A 16,566-nucleotide genomic window follows, 5' to 3' on the forward strand; every position below is an offset into this window, starting at 1 on the left:
AGCAAATTATCTAAAAAGTAAAAATTAAAAATTAATTTGCTACGTCTAGGAACTAGATAAATATGTCCTAAAGCTACAGAGCAAGCCGCAATGCAGTAAGTTCGGTAGTTTCTTCTAAATATGGTCACAACTGAGACACAGTTCGCAAAAACCATGTATCTCATGCTTGTTCTTGAGCATTTATTTCTAAATCACATTAATCAATTTCCTTATATTATATATAGTTGGAATCTACAAGAATTAAGCTTTTTATGGTATATACCGCAACTTTACATCCTAAGTAAAAGAGCCGCCACGGTTACTCCAAAAGTACTGAAAACGGGGGGCTCGTGCCGCCGGAGTGGGACCACCGCCTTAAGCCCCGTGAAACTATATTGGAGATTGCAACGCCTTCACCAAAGAAATGAAAAATTCACAAAAACCCTTAACTTCTAACTTTTATCTTACGGCGTACCTCTGCAGTATTGAATAAATTGAAACTAGCCAGAGAGTACTTGGAAGGCGCCGCATGTATATCTCGTGTGTCCCAGCTGTTCAATTAAAAGCTGTTCAAAGCTGTTCAAAGAAGAAAAAAATTATAAAAACACGCTGCAAGATACGATTTTAAAACCGACGTTGTTGCGTCGTCACAACTTGGCTCACGTTAGCCTGGGGCACACTATATAAGCCATGAGCGTTGCAACTAAACAGCACGCACAGCCAGCTAAATTCCGTGACACAGCACAAATGCTCACACAATAAAATGCGCAGTGAACTTGCAACACAATTATGCTACGACGAGGGCTCCACCGTTCAAAAACAGAATATATTAAAGCGTCATTCAGAAGGATTATGTAACTATTAATGCACCTATGAGACACTTGCTTCTCTTGGACAATTATTAAAGTCACGCTTCTAGAAGGCTTATCCTTTTCATTACTCAGTTATACTGTATATTAATGCAGAAAAGGCACTGCATCGAAACCCGCCGTGGTTGCTCAGTGGCTTTGGCGTTGCACTGCTAAGCACGAGGTCACGGGGTCAAATCCCGGCCGCGGCCGCCGCACTTCGATGGGGGCGAAACGCAAAAAAAAAAAAAAACCTTCTAACTTGCATTGGGTGCATGTTAAAGAACCCCAGGTGATCAAACTTATTCCCCACTAAGGCGCGCAATTTAATAAGATCGTGGTTTTGGCGCGTAAAACCCAAGAATTTAATTTTCAATTATACGTACGTCCGGCTAACTGCAATCAGCAGGTGGAAGCAGTAGTCGTGCTGTCCTTCATTGGAGAGCTCCGGACAACGATAACGTTATCGTTCGAAGCACTGATAAGAATAAAATTGACAACGTTTTCTTTTAGAATTCTTCTCAATAACTACAACAAAAATGGTCATAAACGATGAGGCGTGCTGGTTTTGTGGAACCTCAACGTCTGCTCAACCAACTCGAACACTGTGGGTGAGCTGTTGTGCAACACAGTTTTATAATATAAATCTGCGTCCTCTTGAACTTCAAGTCAAGTTCGGGGTGTCTAGGAATGCTGCCCATGGTAAAGCGACTGAACAGATAGCGGGTCTTCATAAAGGGTTTAAAGAATACCTCCTGCTACGACCGACCCTTTTCACTACCATCTTAGGGTACAAACATTTATTTCAGCCGTTATATTGGCCGTAAGTCAGGTGAAATCATTCGCACTGTTTCGGATTACTGTGCAACTCCGTCGGGTACATGTCTCTCCCTGGGTCATCCCAGCAGACGTCGATAGCTTGTTGTGAAGTGCCATGCTTCAAGGTTCTTAGGAGGTCGTACAAGGGTTCTTAGTTAAGTCAACGCCATTGTTGTCAAAATTCAATGGTTGTTGATCGGATTATGAATGCGCAAATTAGAGGCAGAGTAAAATTATATGTGCAAGAATCGCCACGGTGATATGCTGAACTTCTTTGCAGGATAACGCTCACTTTTCTTCTCCATAAAATTTTCCTTTCTTTGCACTATCTTTTTATCGGATTATCGCTTTTCATAAACCTGTAGTTCAATATGACCACCTTTCTGAAGAGGAGGAGGAAAAACATTTATTAAGAGAAAAAAAACAAGCAGGCGTCTTCCTGCTTGTGTTGGGAGGTGCCCTCAGTCCAGGGCTCCTGCGGCTCTTGCTGTCTCCCGGGCCCGCCGCACCAGTTGTTGCTGGTCACGAGGGTCCGAGCTAGTCAGCACGGCCTCCCACTGCTCGGGTGTGGGGTTGGGTATATGCGGGGCTACCTGTGTATTGGGGCATGCCCATGTGGTGTGATATAGGGAAGCGTAGTCGTTACAAAGGGGGCATTTGTACGAGTACAGTGCAGGGTGTATTGCGTGTAATCTGCTTAAATGGGGGTATGTGTTGGTTTGTAATTGTCGCCATGCTACTGCGTCTTCGCGTGAGAGGGTCTTGTGCGGGGGTGGGTATTGTCGTCTGTTCAATCTGTGGTGTTCTAATATGGCGTGGTATTGTAAAGGTACAGGCTCCATAGATGCGGCCGTATCCCTCTCTTGTGGCGCCCGGGTGGCATGAGCTCGGGCTACAGCGTGCGCACGCTGATTTCCACGGAGGGACTCGTGTCCTGGAGTCCATACTATTTCAACGTCGGGTAATTGAGAGGCTTGTTTGAGGAGCAGGGCGGCGATGGAACATATTCTGCCTCTGGCATAGCTACGACAAGCTGCTTGAGAGTCGGTAATAATTGTAGCTTGTTCTTTGGTTTGACTAGAGGCGATGGCTAAGGCGATGGCTGTCTCCTCCGCTTCGAGGGTGTTGGCAGTGCTTTTCATATGGCAAAACAGTTCTGCGCAAATCTTTTTAATTTCGTGCTAGTGTCGGGTGGATGACAAGTTCTCTTTCATGATAACTTTTCTGGAGGAAGAAATGCCTGGTATTTGTGCCATTTACTGCGTCCCTAAGAGGTTGATCGACGTCTTAAATGGCTTTAATTTGCAGTATACGTTGTCAAGCATCTAGTGGATAGCTTATTCATCACAAGTAAGACCCGTTCCTGATAAAAAAGTATTTTTTAAGTTACTTCAGAGAGGTGGTCTCGATGACGGTCTACCTTTCTGAAGTAACTTAAAAAAATACTTTTTTATCAGGAACGGGTCTTACTTGTGATGAATAAGCTATCCACTAGATGCTTGACAACGTATACTGCAAATTAAAGCCATTTAAGACGTCGATCAACCTCTTAGGGACGCAGTAAATGGCACAAATACCAGGCATTTCTTCCTCCAGAAAGAGAGAGAGAGAAAAGTTATAAGGGAAAGGCAGGGAGGTTAACCAGGCTGAGCCCGGTAGGCTACCCTGCACTGGGGAAGGGGGAGAAGGGATTGAAAGAGGAGAAGGAAGAGAGAAGTTCACAGTTCACACCTTGCACATTTACAGTCAAGCGTTCATCGCTAAGTTTCGTCACAGGCGGTCAAGAAAAGTTATCATGAAAGAGAACTTGTCATCCACCCGACACTAGCACGAAATTAAAAAGATTTGCACTGAACTGTTTTGCCATATGAAAAGTATTATCAAACAGCTTGCAATCTGCAAAGATTCTGAACCGAGCGATGGCATGTTTACATCTCCAACGTAATACTGAGCTCAAGTTACCCTGCAGGTGAGTCACAACTCTTTTCGATTTTGTTCTAGTGTCACGCTGGCGGCACTTCAAAATGTGGCTTAAAATGCTAAATGTTTTCTAGTCACGCTGGCCGCTAATGTGTTTCCACAGACGGACATAAAATTGTCTGTACGTGAGTGCGAAGCACATCAAACTACTCTTGCAGACTCGTTTTGAGCAAAGTTCGTGCTCCAGCTGGGCACATCTTAAGACTTCAGAAGGTTGCGGAACTGAACCATCAACGGAAGCTCCGTCGTTGTGCTCTGTTTACGCGACCTCCTGAAGGCTGGCTTGTGATTTTGGGGATGCGTCAGCTGCGACAAGGTCGATATGGCGACATCCATCAAGAACTGACGTAAGCTTGGCTTCGTTGTGGCCGCGGTGGTGGCTGAGGTGCGCGTCGTTCGCTTCCGTGGCTGGGCACTGCGCGATCTTCTTGTCCCCGCTGAAGGAGTCGGTGTCGAGGCAGGCGTCTGACGCGCTCCGTTCAGCGAGCACCCGGTATTAACGATGGCGCTTTTCCTGAATAGCTTGCCCAGAAGGCTATCTTCAACGCAGACTGCTTCCCCTCCTCGTCTCACTTGAGACTCCTACGCAGAAAGGAAATGCGACTCATGTGTTAGTTATGAAATGAACGTTCTGCTTTCCGTGCGTTTTAACGAAATGCTTATAATGAAAAGCAGGGTGGACAGCTTTTCGCAAGAAAAAATGGAAGAAGACGTGGATTTGTAGGAATTAGAAACACAGAAGGAATGAATTGTCCAGTGAGCATACCATGCGGTTCATAGAGCCAATGCAGAAGACAGGTCTATCCACGGCCACGGCCCATTTACTGTGGTCTTCCTCGGTCTTGAAGGTGATCGACCGCCGCTCAGGCAGCGACAGCTTCACCAGGTCCGAATGCGTCACTGTATAAGAGCGACTGCAGTTCGCCGGCAGCTTGTCGCCGGCACCGTTCCTCCAGGACTGAACGACTAGGTCGTCGCGTACCAGGCCCGTTAGTATGGACGAGTAGATGTCTGCGTGAGGCAAAATAATCGTCTAAACCAATTCATGGCGTTCCGATTTCATTTAGGCTCTCTATGGACTTTTCAATTAAATTATCTCACGCAGTGGGCAGAAAGAGAAGCTTTGTTGAAAAATTGAGAACTGTGTATGCATTGGATACGAAACAGAGGCGCTGCTCTCGCGTTCTACACAGATCAGCGCAGTAACAGCGGAGATCCCTTAATAAAGTTCTGAATGTACTCGTTGCACACAACTCCCGCATAAATGAAGTGTGTCCTTGCAAGCAAATTAAGTTTAGGACTGCCCACATGCGATACATGGGAGCAGCATGTGAGTGAGACAAGGTTCACGGAATGCCAGCGATAATGTCAGCAACCTATCACTTCAAATGAAACTAGCCCCCCAGAGCAACTGTCCTGAAGCAACGGCACGCGCGGACGTACAACTTCAATTACTTTTTTTTTTTTTTTTGCCCCCGACTACACTAGAAACCAGGCCATGACGGGGATATCGCATCGCCTAAGAATGCCCGGCCTGAATTTTGCGACCGGCGGTACTGTCGCCAAGTGGAGGCCACCACCTCCACGGCAGAACGGACTGCCGTAATCTCCCGACCGGTTGAACATATCAGCAAGCTTTCAGCAAACTGAAAGTATATCGCATTTCTTTGTTGTGTTTGCTTTCGCAGCTTAGTTTCTCTTTTACTTTCTGCAAATCTTTATGTTTATATCTCCAGACTCATTACGTTTGTTCCTTATCTCTCGCGCTGTTTTATACCCTTAACCCATGAGTGCCGCGAGATAAGACCACGTCTTACACAACTACATCGTCATCGGCGTTCTTTGAGCAACCGGCTCACACTCGCCACCTTTTGAGAAGCTAACCACACATACCTGTAATAAAAGCTGAACATATTCACCATACCCACTGACTTACGGTTAGAATTCAGGGCCCAAGATAATACAGAATTCCGAGACTAAAACGGTGGATTTTAGATTAGGGCGCACAAGCGTTGGAACCACCGGACGCACATTAAAAAAAAAACGCCAAGCGAGAACGGAAGAGCTCATACTCCAAAACAATAGAGTTTGCGTGCCCCAACGCTTGGGTGTGCCTTGGGTGCCTTGCAGTGAATCAATAAAGAAATATTGCATTTCAAATATATATGGTTATTAATGAATTTCTATTTCCAACACGGTAATGCTCGTTTTCACTTGACCAATTTGCCCTAAATGTCACCTCGTTCTCACCATTGCACTTTATTTCCCATGCAGATCTAAAACACATGTTAGAATCTATAGGAAGCGAAGCTTTAGTATAAAGCAGTTAATTAAATGCTTCGCAATTAACTAACGGCGATGAGTACAATTTTGTTCGCTTTCATTCTGTGCAAACATGAGCATCACGTGGATAAACATGAGCATCACAAGACATTACACATGTCTTGTGATGCTCATGTTTATCCACCACAATGGCCACAACTTTATTCTCATCCATTTTTTTTTATGTTGATGCCCTATATATTGCTCACGAGCTATGCCGAAATGCAAGCTCCAATTGAAGCGATGTTCCGAGGACGAAGGCGATTTGTTATGCTTGTCGAGGAAAGAATGGCGTTGACGGGTGTAGGCGTTAAAAATGTGCGAGACCTATCAAGCAACATTTAAGGATTCTGCACATCTTGCGTCACAGTGTCATATATCCATTCTGGAGAATCGGACAAGGACGGCCACATACCCAGTGATGCATACCGAATGACTAAATGAAAGACAATAAAGTAAATCGATGAATTCGGTAAATATCGCGCCACGTCTGCTCTGTGTAGACGACAAAGGCAACGACGGGAGTTTTAGTGGACTCCGTCTTATAGTGCGGAAGATCCTATGGCGAAGGAGACGGCTCTGCGCTTCATCTCCTAAGCAGGCTGTTTTTGTAATAGGTGACCTCTTCTCCTGTTTTCAGTGCACCGTGACAATATAATTAATTGTTCCATTAACAGATCGATGTCCTTTAGAGATGCCTGTGAGCTGACACTATATGTTCGCGTTGTACGCAGGAATTTATTTCTTTGTTACACAAAAAGAGAGGTTCGCATACTTGCGCTTCATATGAGCCCGTTAACTGGTACTTTATTCGGCACACAATGCCTTTTTAGATACATGCACAAATATATCCGCCGAGATATTTAGTGACCCAGTCCGCAGCCACGCCGAACCTGGGCGGGTAGCCAAAGAAAGCTTTGCTTTAAAAACAGAAGAGATAACCTTTAAGGCTATTAAACGTGTATTGTACCCGAAAGCGAGCTCAACCAACAGCTGCGATGAGAGAAGTCGTAGTTGAAAGCCGTGCAATAACTTTGACCAGCCGACCAGCCGGTGGGCACCGAAATATCTTCATGACAAGAAATTTTCACAACGATATATTAAGAGTTATTTCGTGAACCATTCGTGTCGCCTGTCACAGCTATCAGCGTATTTACTCGCGGCCAAAAAAATCACAAATATAAAACTGTATTCGTCCCCATCGACGGTTGGATCTTACCCTTTAAGAGTAAGGGCGTTAGGCATGGGACAAAGGAAGCAAAATATTTAGTGTGTAAATTGCATAATCCATGCTTTCTTCGTCTATACGCTCAGCAATAACAAATATATTATCATCGGTCGCTTCTACACGTCCAGCGATCGCCTCAGAAAGCACACAGTTACGTCACCTTGTTCGAGTATGGCCCTCTTGGCAACGCTGAGGAAACGGCGGCCACCGGAACTCGTCATGTTCCGCACGAGCAGGTCCTGACCGCGGCCGCGGATGAAGCTCTCCTTGAAGAGCAACCCCATTTGCGAGTGTCTGTCCAGAAGGTTCTGCGGGCTCGCCCTTGCGTAAACGTTGGCGTACTCCATGCGCAGGTGCTTGCCTGCAACACAGTACGCACGTCGGGCTCCGCTATTTCGCCGAAATAAGTACACATAAGCGTGAAAGCAGACAACTTGAAGAAATAGACACATAAACGCAAGAGGGATGTGCAAGTTCCATGCACTTTGGTTAACTAGTATACACTCAGATGAACGGAAAGAAATTCCACCACAAGCAGATGCTTTGTCTCAAAGGGACGCGAATGACAAACAAATATCAATTTAGAGGAGTAAATTTTCTCTATTTTTTTCATTTTCATTTGTCGGGAATTATTGTTATCTTCACTAGAGAAAATGAAGACGAAACATCCCTTTCTCGAATTTCGTCCCGAAACCTCATCGCCGGTATGCGTCAGAACAACTTCGCAAATTTCGAGGCATATTCTCGCATTTGGGTGGTTTTGGTGCAAAATAATTTCTCGAAACTTGCTGAACTGAGCCTTTGGATTCACTAGAATGAAATGTAGCCCTACTTTACAAGTAAAAGACTTACTGCACTTATCGTCGACTTTTCAAAATCCTTGACGTCACGGCGAGGTACTGCGACAACTACAGGGCGACGTCGACACCCACCTTTTATTTTTCGTATGTTTTCTAGCTTACGAAAACTCCTGTCAAGGTAAGAGCAGCCGTTTTACTATTGCAGAGACGTAATATACCAATACAGCTTCAATTATTAATCGCTCTCTAGCGCTCCCTTTTAAAGTGACAGCGTTCGTGATAGCGTCCATCGCAAAACGGCGATCGCAGGACGGACACACCTATTGAGTCCATCTCGGATGACGGGAAAGTGATGCACATGAGCAGCTGCGCGTTCTCCCTGCCGCTCTCGGGAAAGCTGTAGCGGCCATTGCCGATGCCTTCCACGAAGCGGGGAACGCTGTGTAGTAGCCACACACCCGTGCCGCTGTCGAACAGCACCACGCCTGCGAGTAGAGGACAGGCGGAAACACTCAATGTGAATATCTGTTCGCGGATCACACAGGAATATCATGGTTGCCCTGCTTTCCAGACAAGGCCCGACCGTAGGCATCATTTAGGTGAAGGTTTGAAACGCGAGTCTAGTGTCTCTGGCCAAGAGAGGGAGCTTTCAAGCGCTAGGTCATCACTTCTTACGCTAAGTGCTGGAGGCAAGCTGTCTATGATGACGCAGGGATGGAATGATCGCACCCACGCGAGCGCTTGATCGTTGCGTTTTGTCCATCAAACGTTCGCTGAAAGTGCGCCGGTGTCGGCTGACGCCTCATTGCGTCTGCGAAAAGTGTCGGTACATTTCGAGTGGCTTACAGAATGGTCTTATTTCCATTATGAAATAGCAGGAACACATTTATGCTTGCACGTTTTCACTGGAACAAAACAATATTCGCAACGCGTGGTAGACGTAACGGTGTCTCTACGTGGTACATGTAACGACCTTAAGCCACTAAAATCTAAGACAGAATAAAACTGGAATGTATGTACCTTTGCAGTGGCCGTTCCTGGTTCCATTGTAACCTGGAGGCGGCTGGTCATTGTACACTACGTACAGGATGTCCTGCAGGTGTATGTACGTCCGTTAATAGCAGAAAAGCGTAAACAGAAACAGACAAGGCGATACGATCGAAAATCTCCATTTTTAGTCTGCTGTAAGACACCGCAAAGCACTATATTTCCTCAAGCCCCTCTACTTTCGCTTACTGTTCAAATTAAGAATTTCGCGAAGCATAATAATAGAGAGAAATTTCAAGACAAGAAAAAAGAATACTCTGTATTACGTTTAGCACGTTGTACCTCTCAAGATATTTCTCCTTCCAAACTATATTCTGCGATGCAGCTTAAAGAAATGCAAAAGTGGTAAGCACATAGGCCAAGTAGTGTCGGCTGAGACATTTTGTAGCAATTACCAAACTTTTCTCAGTTCGGGCCAGGGAACTGGCTCAACTACGCGTATTTGTAATCGCTAAAAGATGTTTGGTTGTTTAATGTTCTGACTTCGTTCATTTTTTTTTTCAGCGTTCATGCACATCCTTGATTGGGGCTTGCATGTTTGCTTTTCTTAATGCTAGCGCACGTCACCTGCCTTACATACTCAGATAGTTTCATCGCTGTAAAATAGAGTGACCTGTAACGCTACGGACTGCATTTTTGTTTATTATCAATATTTAAGGGAAATAAAAAAGAAATCTGAATTAAAATGAACAGAAATGAAGGAATATAAAGAGAGTCTCACCTGTGCCGGCCGTAGGAGAGGTCTGAGCGTGTAAGCCACAGGATTGTCCTGGTCGAAGATATCTTGGTTCGACAGCATCCATGTCTGGGAGGTCTTGGGCGTGTTGGAATCGACGTAAACGAACTCACCACCCTTGGGCGTCACAAAATTCTCTCTGGACGCTTGCATCTTGGGAAGCTTGTACATGACGAACCTTGGATGCATTGGGAATAAAACTACTTAGCAGAAAGTTCCAACTGCCTCCCGCATTAACCCCCCCCCCCCCCCCCCCATTTCCTTACCATGTAAACCAAAACGAGTTTAAAAATGTAGTAATAAACTTATTATATCCCAATTTTATATCAAACCATCTCCATTCATTTTTCCTTCGTCACCTTGTTGCCAAGATATATCCCTCTGCGGAAATAAAGAGAGTGTATCAACCGATACAAACTTTCTAATTCAACTGATTTCTGAGCTTGCTGCAATATGTTATTGAGTGTTTCTGCTAATTTGTATACTCGCGCACACCTCATGTAAACTCGAGCAGGGGTGTTAGAGGTGTTGTAAATAAATAAATAAGTAAATAAATAAATAAATAATAAATATAATGTATCGGCGTTGTCCGACCCTGTCTAGGGATATATGTCGCACAGTCTCTTGTGGATCGTTACATCGTTAAATTACAGCAGAGGTTCACGAACATTATAAATTTTGAATACCGACAGATTTGAAACAGCATGATAAATACGATAATTTATTATTCGAGATTAAGGAATATTCGAACTTAATATGAGCGTAACTACGATTATTCCAGCCTGCTAGGCATCGAAAAAGCATCATGCCCGTGGTTCGCCTGCCTCCTCATGCACCCGTTGTATGTAGGCACTGTGGTTGCCTTAAACAGTTTGCCAGTCCACAAACTGCCGAACTCCACTCATCGCCCTGCAGCAAAAGCCTTGAGTCTGTCTACGGAAGCACGTAACTTTGTCTCCCTACATTTCCTAAGCACTTTTTTTCTCATAAGTACAAAAATATTCGGTATTCGATTCGGTTTTCCAAACCCGTGTTAGTCTCGAGAATTCGTGTTGAATTTGATTTGACAACTTGACTATTCGAATTCCCTAAAATTAAGTGGTCATTGTGAATTTCAGCTGACGAATAGAGATTGGATGTGAATTTAAATAGAACAAGAGCGAAGAAAGATTAGTACATTATCGGGACTGCAGGAGCGTTCACTGCACTCCACCAACTGCATATTGCGTTAACCACATCCTTCGGAGCGCATGGCTGTTGCAGCGTGGGTAGCGTGCCCCTAATTGACTAGACACTCCTTAGAAAACAACTTTTTTGAATAAAACATGCTGCGTTTTAAAGAAAGCCATACATCCTGGCGACTCCCGCAAAAAAAAAAAAGGAACGCTTAGGTATTGGAGCACATTATTTACAGCTCCGGAATCCACACTAATATAAGTGTTACAATTATGTTCATCTATGAGAGCTTCTAAACCGGACAAACTCAATGAATTCGATTGTAGTTCACCTGCAATTTTTATCTTGTTCGCCTAAGTTCTGCAAACGTTCTATTCACAAAGTATCCGTAGCTTTCCCCGATCAACGGATACTACGTTTGTCCACTTTACACAGATGCAACATACAGAATTGCGATTTATCTTTATATTGCGGATTTGCAGAGACTAAAATTGCAGCTTCGCCATATTAATAAGCTTCGAGTTACCGGTCATATTTTGTCAATACGTCAGGGGACTAAATAAATATATGCACGCAGGACTCGCTAAATTTAGCTTTTTCTTTGACTGCAACGAATTTCCTTAAACCAGTACAAAGGTGGCCAGAACGTCTACGTGCTTGTAAAAAATCTGTGTACGGAGAGTTAGAGCTTAAGTTTATCAGAAGCAAATTATATTTAGTCACAATAAACAACATAGGCATCAATGACAAACACGTACGTGGCCCAGCAGTAAGAACATGCAAATTGTTTTCTGACAACCGTGAAGCCTCTTCTCTCTCTCTTTTGATCGCTATACCCCTTCCCCCAGTGCAGGGTAGCAAACCAGACATGCGTCCGGTTAACCTCCCTGCCTTTCCTCTCTTCTATTTATCTCTCTCTCTTTATTAATGAGTCTTCAGTGCTGAAATTACTCATCATGTAGTTTATTGCGCGTGACTCCCTCATTGCGTTCGCTTGAAGTTCGCTGTTTCCCTCAGTTAGTTGCATGATAGTCTAGTACACATCAAAGAGCAGCAATAGCATGAACAGAACTTGAATAACTATTGCGTACCCAGAAAGCCCCGCAGTCCTGCGGTATACGTGAGATAAGCAGAGCCCAGAAGCAATGTCTATTACGGATCTGCATGCCTCGGAGGACACTCACCAGTCGACATTCCTTCCTGATTGGTCCTTGCACCTTATCGAGCCGGGCGTCGTCGTTTCCAGCGGAGGCGCGCTCAACGCGAGGAACACAAACACAGACGTCCATTCCCGCCACATCGCAAATGAGTCTGGCTGTGGTCCAAGAAACTGTAGTTATCCCGATTAACACAAATCTACAATTACGGCGCCAAGTTCGCCTTTGAGACGAAGGTAGTGAGTGGTGAAGGGAAACGCGCTTGTCGAGTGAGTAGAAGCAAGTGAGACGGCGGCAGCCCTAGTGTGCCCAAGGCCGCGACGAGTGTCAAGGTCGACCACGGCGAACAACAAGCAGGGACGTCTTACGCCGCAAGGGTCGGCGTTTGTTGCGTAAGCCTTTACTCCACGGATGCGAGAAACGATTCACAAAAGGCCACTTCCAGGATGATCGGGTGTAACAGGAAGCTTTAAACCCCGAGTGCCCAATTAACGTCGTTCCTAGCTAGGCGCCCGCCGCGACAAGCGGGCACCCATCAGGAGATACGTCGTACGCCAACAGGGCGCACTTTCGAAGTGCAATGCGCCAAGCAGGAAACGACACATGTTCGTTATCGACCGCGAGCCGAAAGATACATTTGTGGCCGGATCGGAGCCCGGCGTGTTGACTTTTCTCCCGCGGCGATCGCATATAAGCACAAACGTCGAGTTTAGCGCGCGATTTCTTCCGGAAAAGAGAAGCTAGAAGAAGGAAACGCTCTCTCTCCTAGGGTGTAACACGGGTGAGTCACCGACCTTGCCGGAGGCCCGGAGTGCCTGGCGTACGATGGCATGAATGTTTCGTAGGAGAAAGGCGGCTGGCACTCGCGTACGCATGCGATGTCGTTATAACGTCGCTGCAGGCGCGAACATTTCTCCCTATGAAGAAGTCACCGTCTTTTCCACATCTTCGCCAAACTACTAGCTGTCACTCATTTCCGGTGCCGCAATGACCGTACCCTATAACCTGCGTCATGCGTACCTCCAGTGTAAGAACTGCGCTTGGAATTTCGAGAGGAAGTGGAACTCTTGACGGAAGAATGACGCTGAGAAAATGCTAAAATATTCCCTGCGCACACCCTTAGGTTTAGCTTTCCTCTGGTATACTTCACCGGCGAAAGTGAGCTTTCGCCACGCCCTTTGAAACAATGATCTTCCTATTACCGCTGAAGGAGTGGAATGACTGGAAGTTGTTAGCGTGCTATCTGCATCCATATTCTTTGGCCGGCCAGTATATCGTTTATTGCTTGGATGGGGCGCGGAAAATAGTTGGTTCCCAGCACGTTCGTTTTTTAATTCTTCACCACCGGCTACCCTTGGGAAAGATACCTAGGAAAAGCTACTTAAATTAAGCGCTATGGTGTGTTAATGTCCTGACCACCCGTGCCTGTGTACGGAGGCACTTTCTTCGGTAGCTGTTACGTACCTCGCATGCTCCTTCGGGCGAATAGAGTAACCCGCGGCTAGCATGAAAAACACTTGATCCAAACAGTGATTCGGAGCTCTGTCGAGGCTCTGCCACTCAACCAGTCCTGTTAATGCTAACTAAAGCAGTGAATGCTGCTTTTTTATTATTATTGATTATTATTACTATTTTGTTGTGATGGTGTATGTGTGAGCATGGACCATACATGCATTTGACCGCACGCAGAAACTGCCTATTGCCGGCGCCGGCATGGAAAAGTGCTGCCATCTCTGAACGAGCAGTGTAACAATCGTCTACTAACACTCGCCTTGCACCCCAGGAGGAAGCACCTCTACTTGTTGCCATCGTTAGTATTTTAGTGTAATGCCTGTAGTGTGACTAGACTGTACAGAATAGCCTGCCTACGAACTTGTGGCATCTGATAACATCGCTATCCAACGGTATTACTTGTAGGGCGCCCAATATTTGCGTCTAAACACTGTTTTGACAACTTAAGTGTATTTTCCCTGTCTGTGAGGCGTTTTATTGATATCGTGCGGACGTCAATGAAATGATGACCATTGAGATTTGCAAGCGGACCTCACAAACCTAGACGAGCATTTTGAGAGCGCACACAGTTTGAGAATAATGCATGAGACCTTTTAACGTACCCCGGCAATGTAGTAGGTTCATACGCATATTCTAATTACTTTGTACGCTTTCCGTATGAATAATACGGAAACCATACACATTCCTCATCAACATTGTCGTACCTACTTGAGTAGAATGCAGCAATCGCGTGGGTTTATTGGAGCGTGTACGAATTTTTTCAGAGAGCATAGGTCAGACTTCGACGCGGTTATAACAGCTTTGCACATTGTCTTGGCAACGTATCTAAACAAACCTGGTAAAAGCATTTTCTGGAACAGCGCACTAAAACAGGCTAATGAAATAATTAAACTGGAAGTCTTGAAGTAGCACCTTCTTGCTGGGCAGCATTTCTGACATTAAACCCGACAACTTACCGAAAAAGAACTTCATTTGCTGACGTGCAGTACCACCAGCTAAAGTGGAGTGCCAGATTTCCTTGGTTTAGAAATATAAAGAGAAACGAACCAACTTCAGGCAAATCAAGTTAGCGTTATTGCAGGAAGGGACTAGTGCAGTATAACTGAACGGCTTAATTAACTACCGTGCCATATCTCTAAGTATAATCTCCTACTATTATCTACTATTAAAACTATAACAAACAAACAAAAAGGTTCTATTTTGCTGTTCTATATTATGCAGGTGTAGTAAAAGAAAGCGTTCAGAAATTAACGCTCACTGATTCTGAAATGCCACACAGGCATCCCAAATACGTTTGCCGGAAATATTCACCAAAGACAATCGTATTCCCAGTTTGTTACATTATTGGCATCGGACCTCTACAGTTGCGGCTTTATTCGGATGGAGGCGGAATATGCGATGGGAGGGAAAAATATAAAAGAGAAACGTTAGTGAATACTTAAAGATATGTACATGTTAATACGTATCTCATATTACCTCTGAACTTCATTCAAGGGCTCCGGAGCAGGAGCTGCCCCCTCAGGTCCCACCGGTTCCATTGCAAGGGGGCACTGCCCCGCCCCTCCCCCACGGCTGACTTGTCCTTAATATAGTAATTAAGCATTTGTTAACACTAACAAAAAAAATCTTGTAAGCGAAACGAGCCACCGCCTCCCTACCCAGCTTTGTCCCCTCCCCACTCAAAATCATACCTGCCAACTCACCGAATCTTTAGTAAAGCTTACGAATTAGGGCCCGTTCTACGATTTTGCGAATGTTACGTCATGGTGTAAGAAAAATAGGTATAACTGACGAAAAAGCTTTAATAGTGTTGAAAGATGGCGCGTGCGAGATGGCAAAAGAAAAATGCATTCAAAAAGAAATTGTGATGGTGCTTGTGCCGCCTTTTTGTGGCAGCGCAAGACGCCATATTCCAGAGGGCTACTTAATTGGTTCGAGCTAGTTTATCAAGGCACGTTCCTGAAGCAGACGAAATCGGTGTCAGCAGAGTTGCTGCAAAAAGTCAATGTGATGTTGCTTCTCAGTCTCTGCGGTCCCAGGTTTTATTTACTGCTTCTATGGTGCGTGTAAAGCTAAATCATCGTGAACAAAGTGCGTATATATGCCACAGAAAATGTGCGTTTAAAGTACAGTTCTTATAAATGCATGCCACCCCCCCCCCCCATCTCCCACCTACGAAATTTCTTACGAATTTTAAAGTTTATAGACTATTTTACAGAAGCGTTTAGGTGCCGCCATATTGGGCTGACAACGCTTCTGATTTCTGTCTTTAACAACGAAGTTTATACGGTACTACAGTCGATTCGTAAGCATGAAAACAGTTGTATAAATGCGTTCAGCGTTTCATGACCACGTTACGTGACTTAACTTCTCATAAAACTAAGAAATTGTTTGTGCAACAGCCCAAAATGGCGGCGCCCATGAATCAAAAATACAATCCTTTATAAGTTGGTAGGTATGCTCACGATATACTTCCGGAACCCCCGACGTCATTTTCAAGGATGCGTGAAACGCGGAAATGCTCTCACTTGGCCACTGCTGAACCGATTTGAATGATTTAAGTATGTTGCGTTCAAAGTAAAAACAAATTCTATAGTGACTGCTGGAAGCACAGTTTTCAATTTAGGCCCCTAAATTATAAACAGGAGCATCGCTAAATTGAAAAACATAAAAAATAACAACCGAAGCTCTAATTCTCTAATTGAATATGAATATTACTGTATGTCCAAAGCTGGTGAAATAGATATATCATGCAGCGCTTTAAAGTATACCAATATATTGTGAATCGGACTTTTGCAAAATTTGCGTAAACAATTTAATGACTTCACGTAAGCTGTAAAGTAAATTATCACGTTTGTAAGCTTGAAACTACAGCAGATACAAATGACAACATTACGATATCTGTTCTTAATTATTACCTTGGGGCTCTCATATCGTCTTTATTTTTGCTAATACATGTAAA

General features: G+C 44.6%; 2 protein-coding genes across 3 annotated transcripts in view; one reads left to right on the plus strand and one right to left on the minus strand.

The window, feature by feature from the left end:
* Nucleotides 1–1,444: 1,444 nt before the first annotated feature.
* LOC119455609 (deoxyribonuclease-2-alpha) lies at nucleotides 1,445–12,491 on the minus strand. Its single transcript, XM_037717021.2, has 8 exons — nucleotides 12,120–12,491; nucleotides 9,745–9,937; nucleotides 8,997–9,069; nucleotides 8,297–8,461; nucleotides 7,337–7,537; nucleotides 4,393–4,637; nucleotides 3,067–4,208; nucleotides 1,445–2,025 (listed from the first exon to the last, which is right to left on the minus strand). Exons 1-7 carry the CDS (start codon nucleotides 12,233–12,235, stop codon nucleotides 3,825–3,827), a joined length of 1,377 nt encoding a protein of 458 aa, XP_037572949.1. The 5' UTR covers nucleotides 12,236–12,491; the 3' UTR covers nucleotides 1,445–2,025; nucleotides 3,067–3,824.
* LOC119455610 (juvenile hormone acid O-methyltransferase) overlaps nucleotides 12,380–16,566 on the plus strand; it is a 33,715-nt gene continuing 29,528 nt past the window's right edge. The window contains exon 1 of one of the 2 annotated variants that reach the window (XM_049668904.1): nucleotides 12,380–12,484. The gene's annotated coding sequence lies outside the window, so the exon portion shown is untranslated. Of the gene's footprint in view, nucleotides 12,485–12,747; nucleotides 12,874–16,566 lie in introns of those variants that run through there. The other variant, XM_037717022.2, reaches the window with a different exon arrangement.

Source organism: Dermacentor silvarum, chromosome 6, assembly GCF_013339745.2.
Source record: "Dermacentor silvarum isolate Dsil-2018 chromosome 6, BIME_Dsil_1.4, whole genome shotgun sequence".
In the NCBI taxonomy this organism is placed as follows: Eukaryota; Metazoa; Arthropoda; class Arachnida; order Ixodida; family Ixodidae; genus Dermacentor; species Dermacentor silvarum.

What these genes read in the sequence shown, in the direction of transcription:
- LOC119455609 (XM_037717021.2), bottom strand. Translation starts at nt 12,235, where the DNA reads ATGTGGCGGGAATGGACGTCTGTGTTTGTGTTCCTCGCGTTGAGCGCG. An exon ending in CTCTCCTACGGCCGGCACAG is followed by an intron (nt 9,070 to 9,744) that starts GTGAGACTCTCT and finishes ATACACCTGCAG; the next exon opens with GACATCCTGTACGTAGTGTA. An exon ending in TTGGCTCTATGAACCGCATG is followed by an intron (nt 4,209 to 4,392) that starts GTATGCTCACTG and finishes CTTTCTGCGTAG; the next exon opens with GAGTCTCAAGTGAGACGAGG.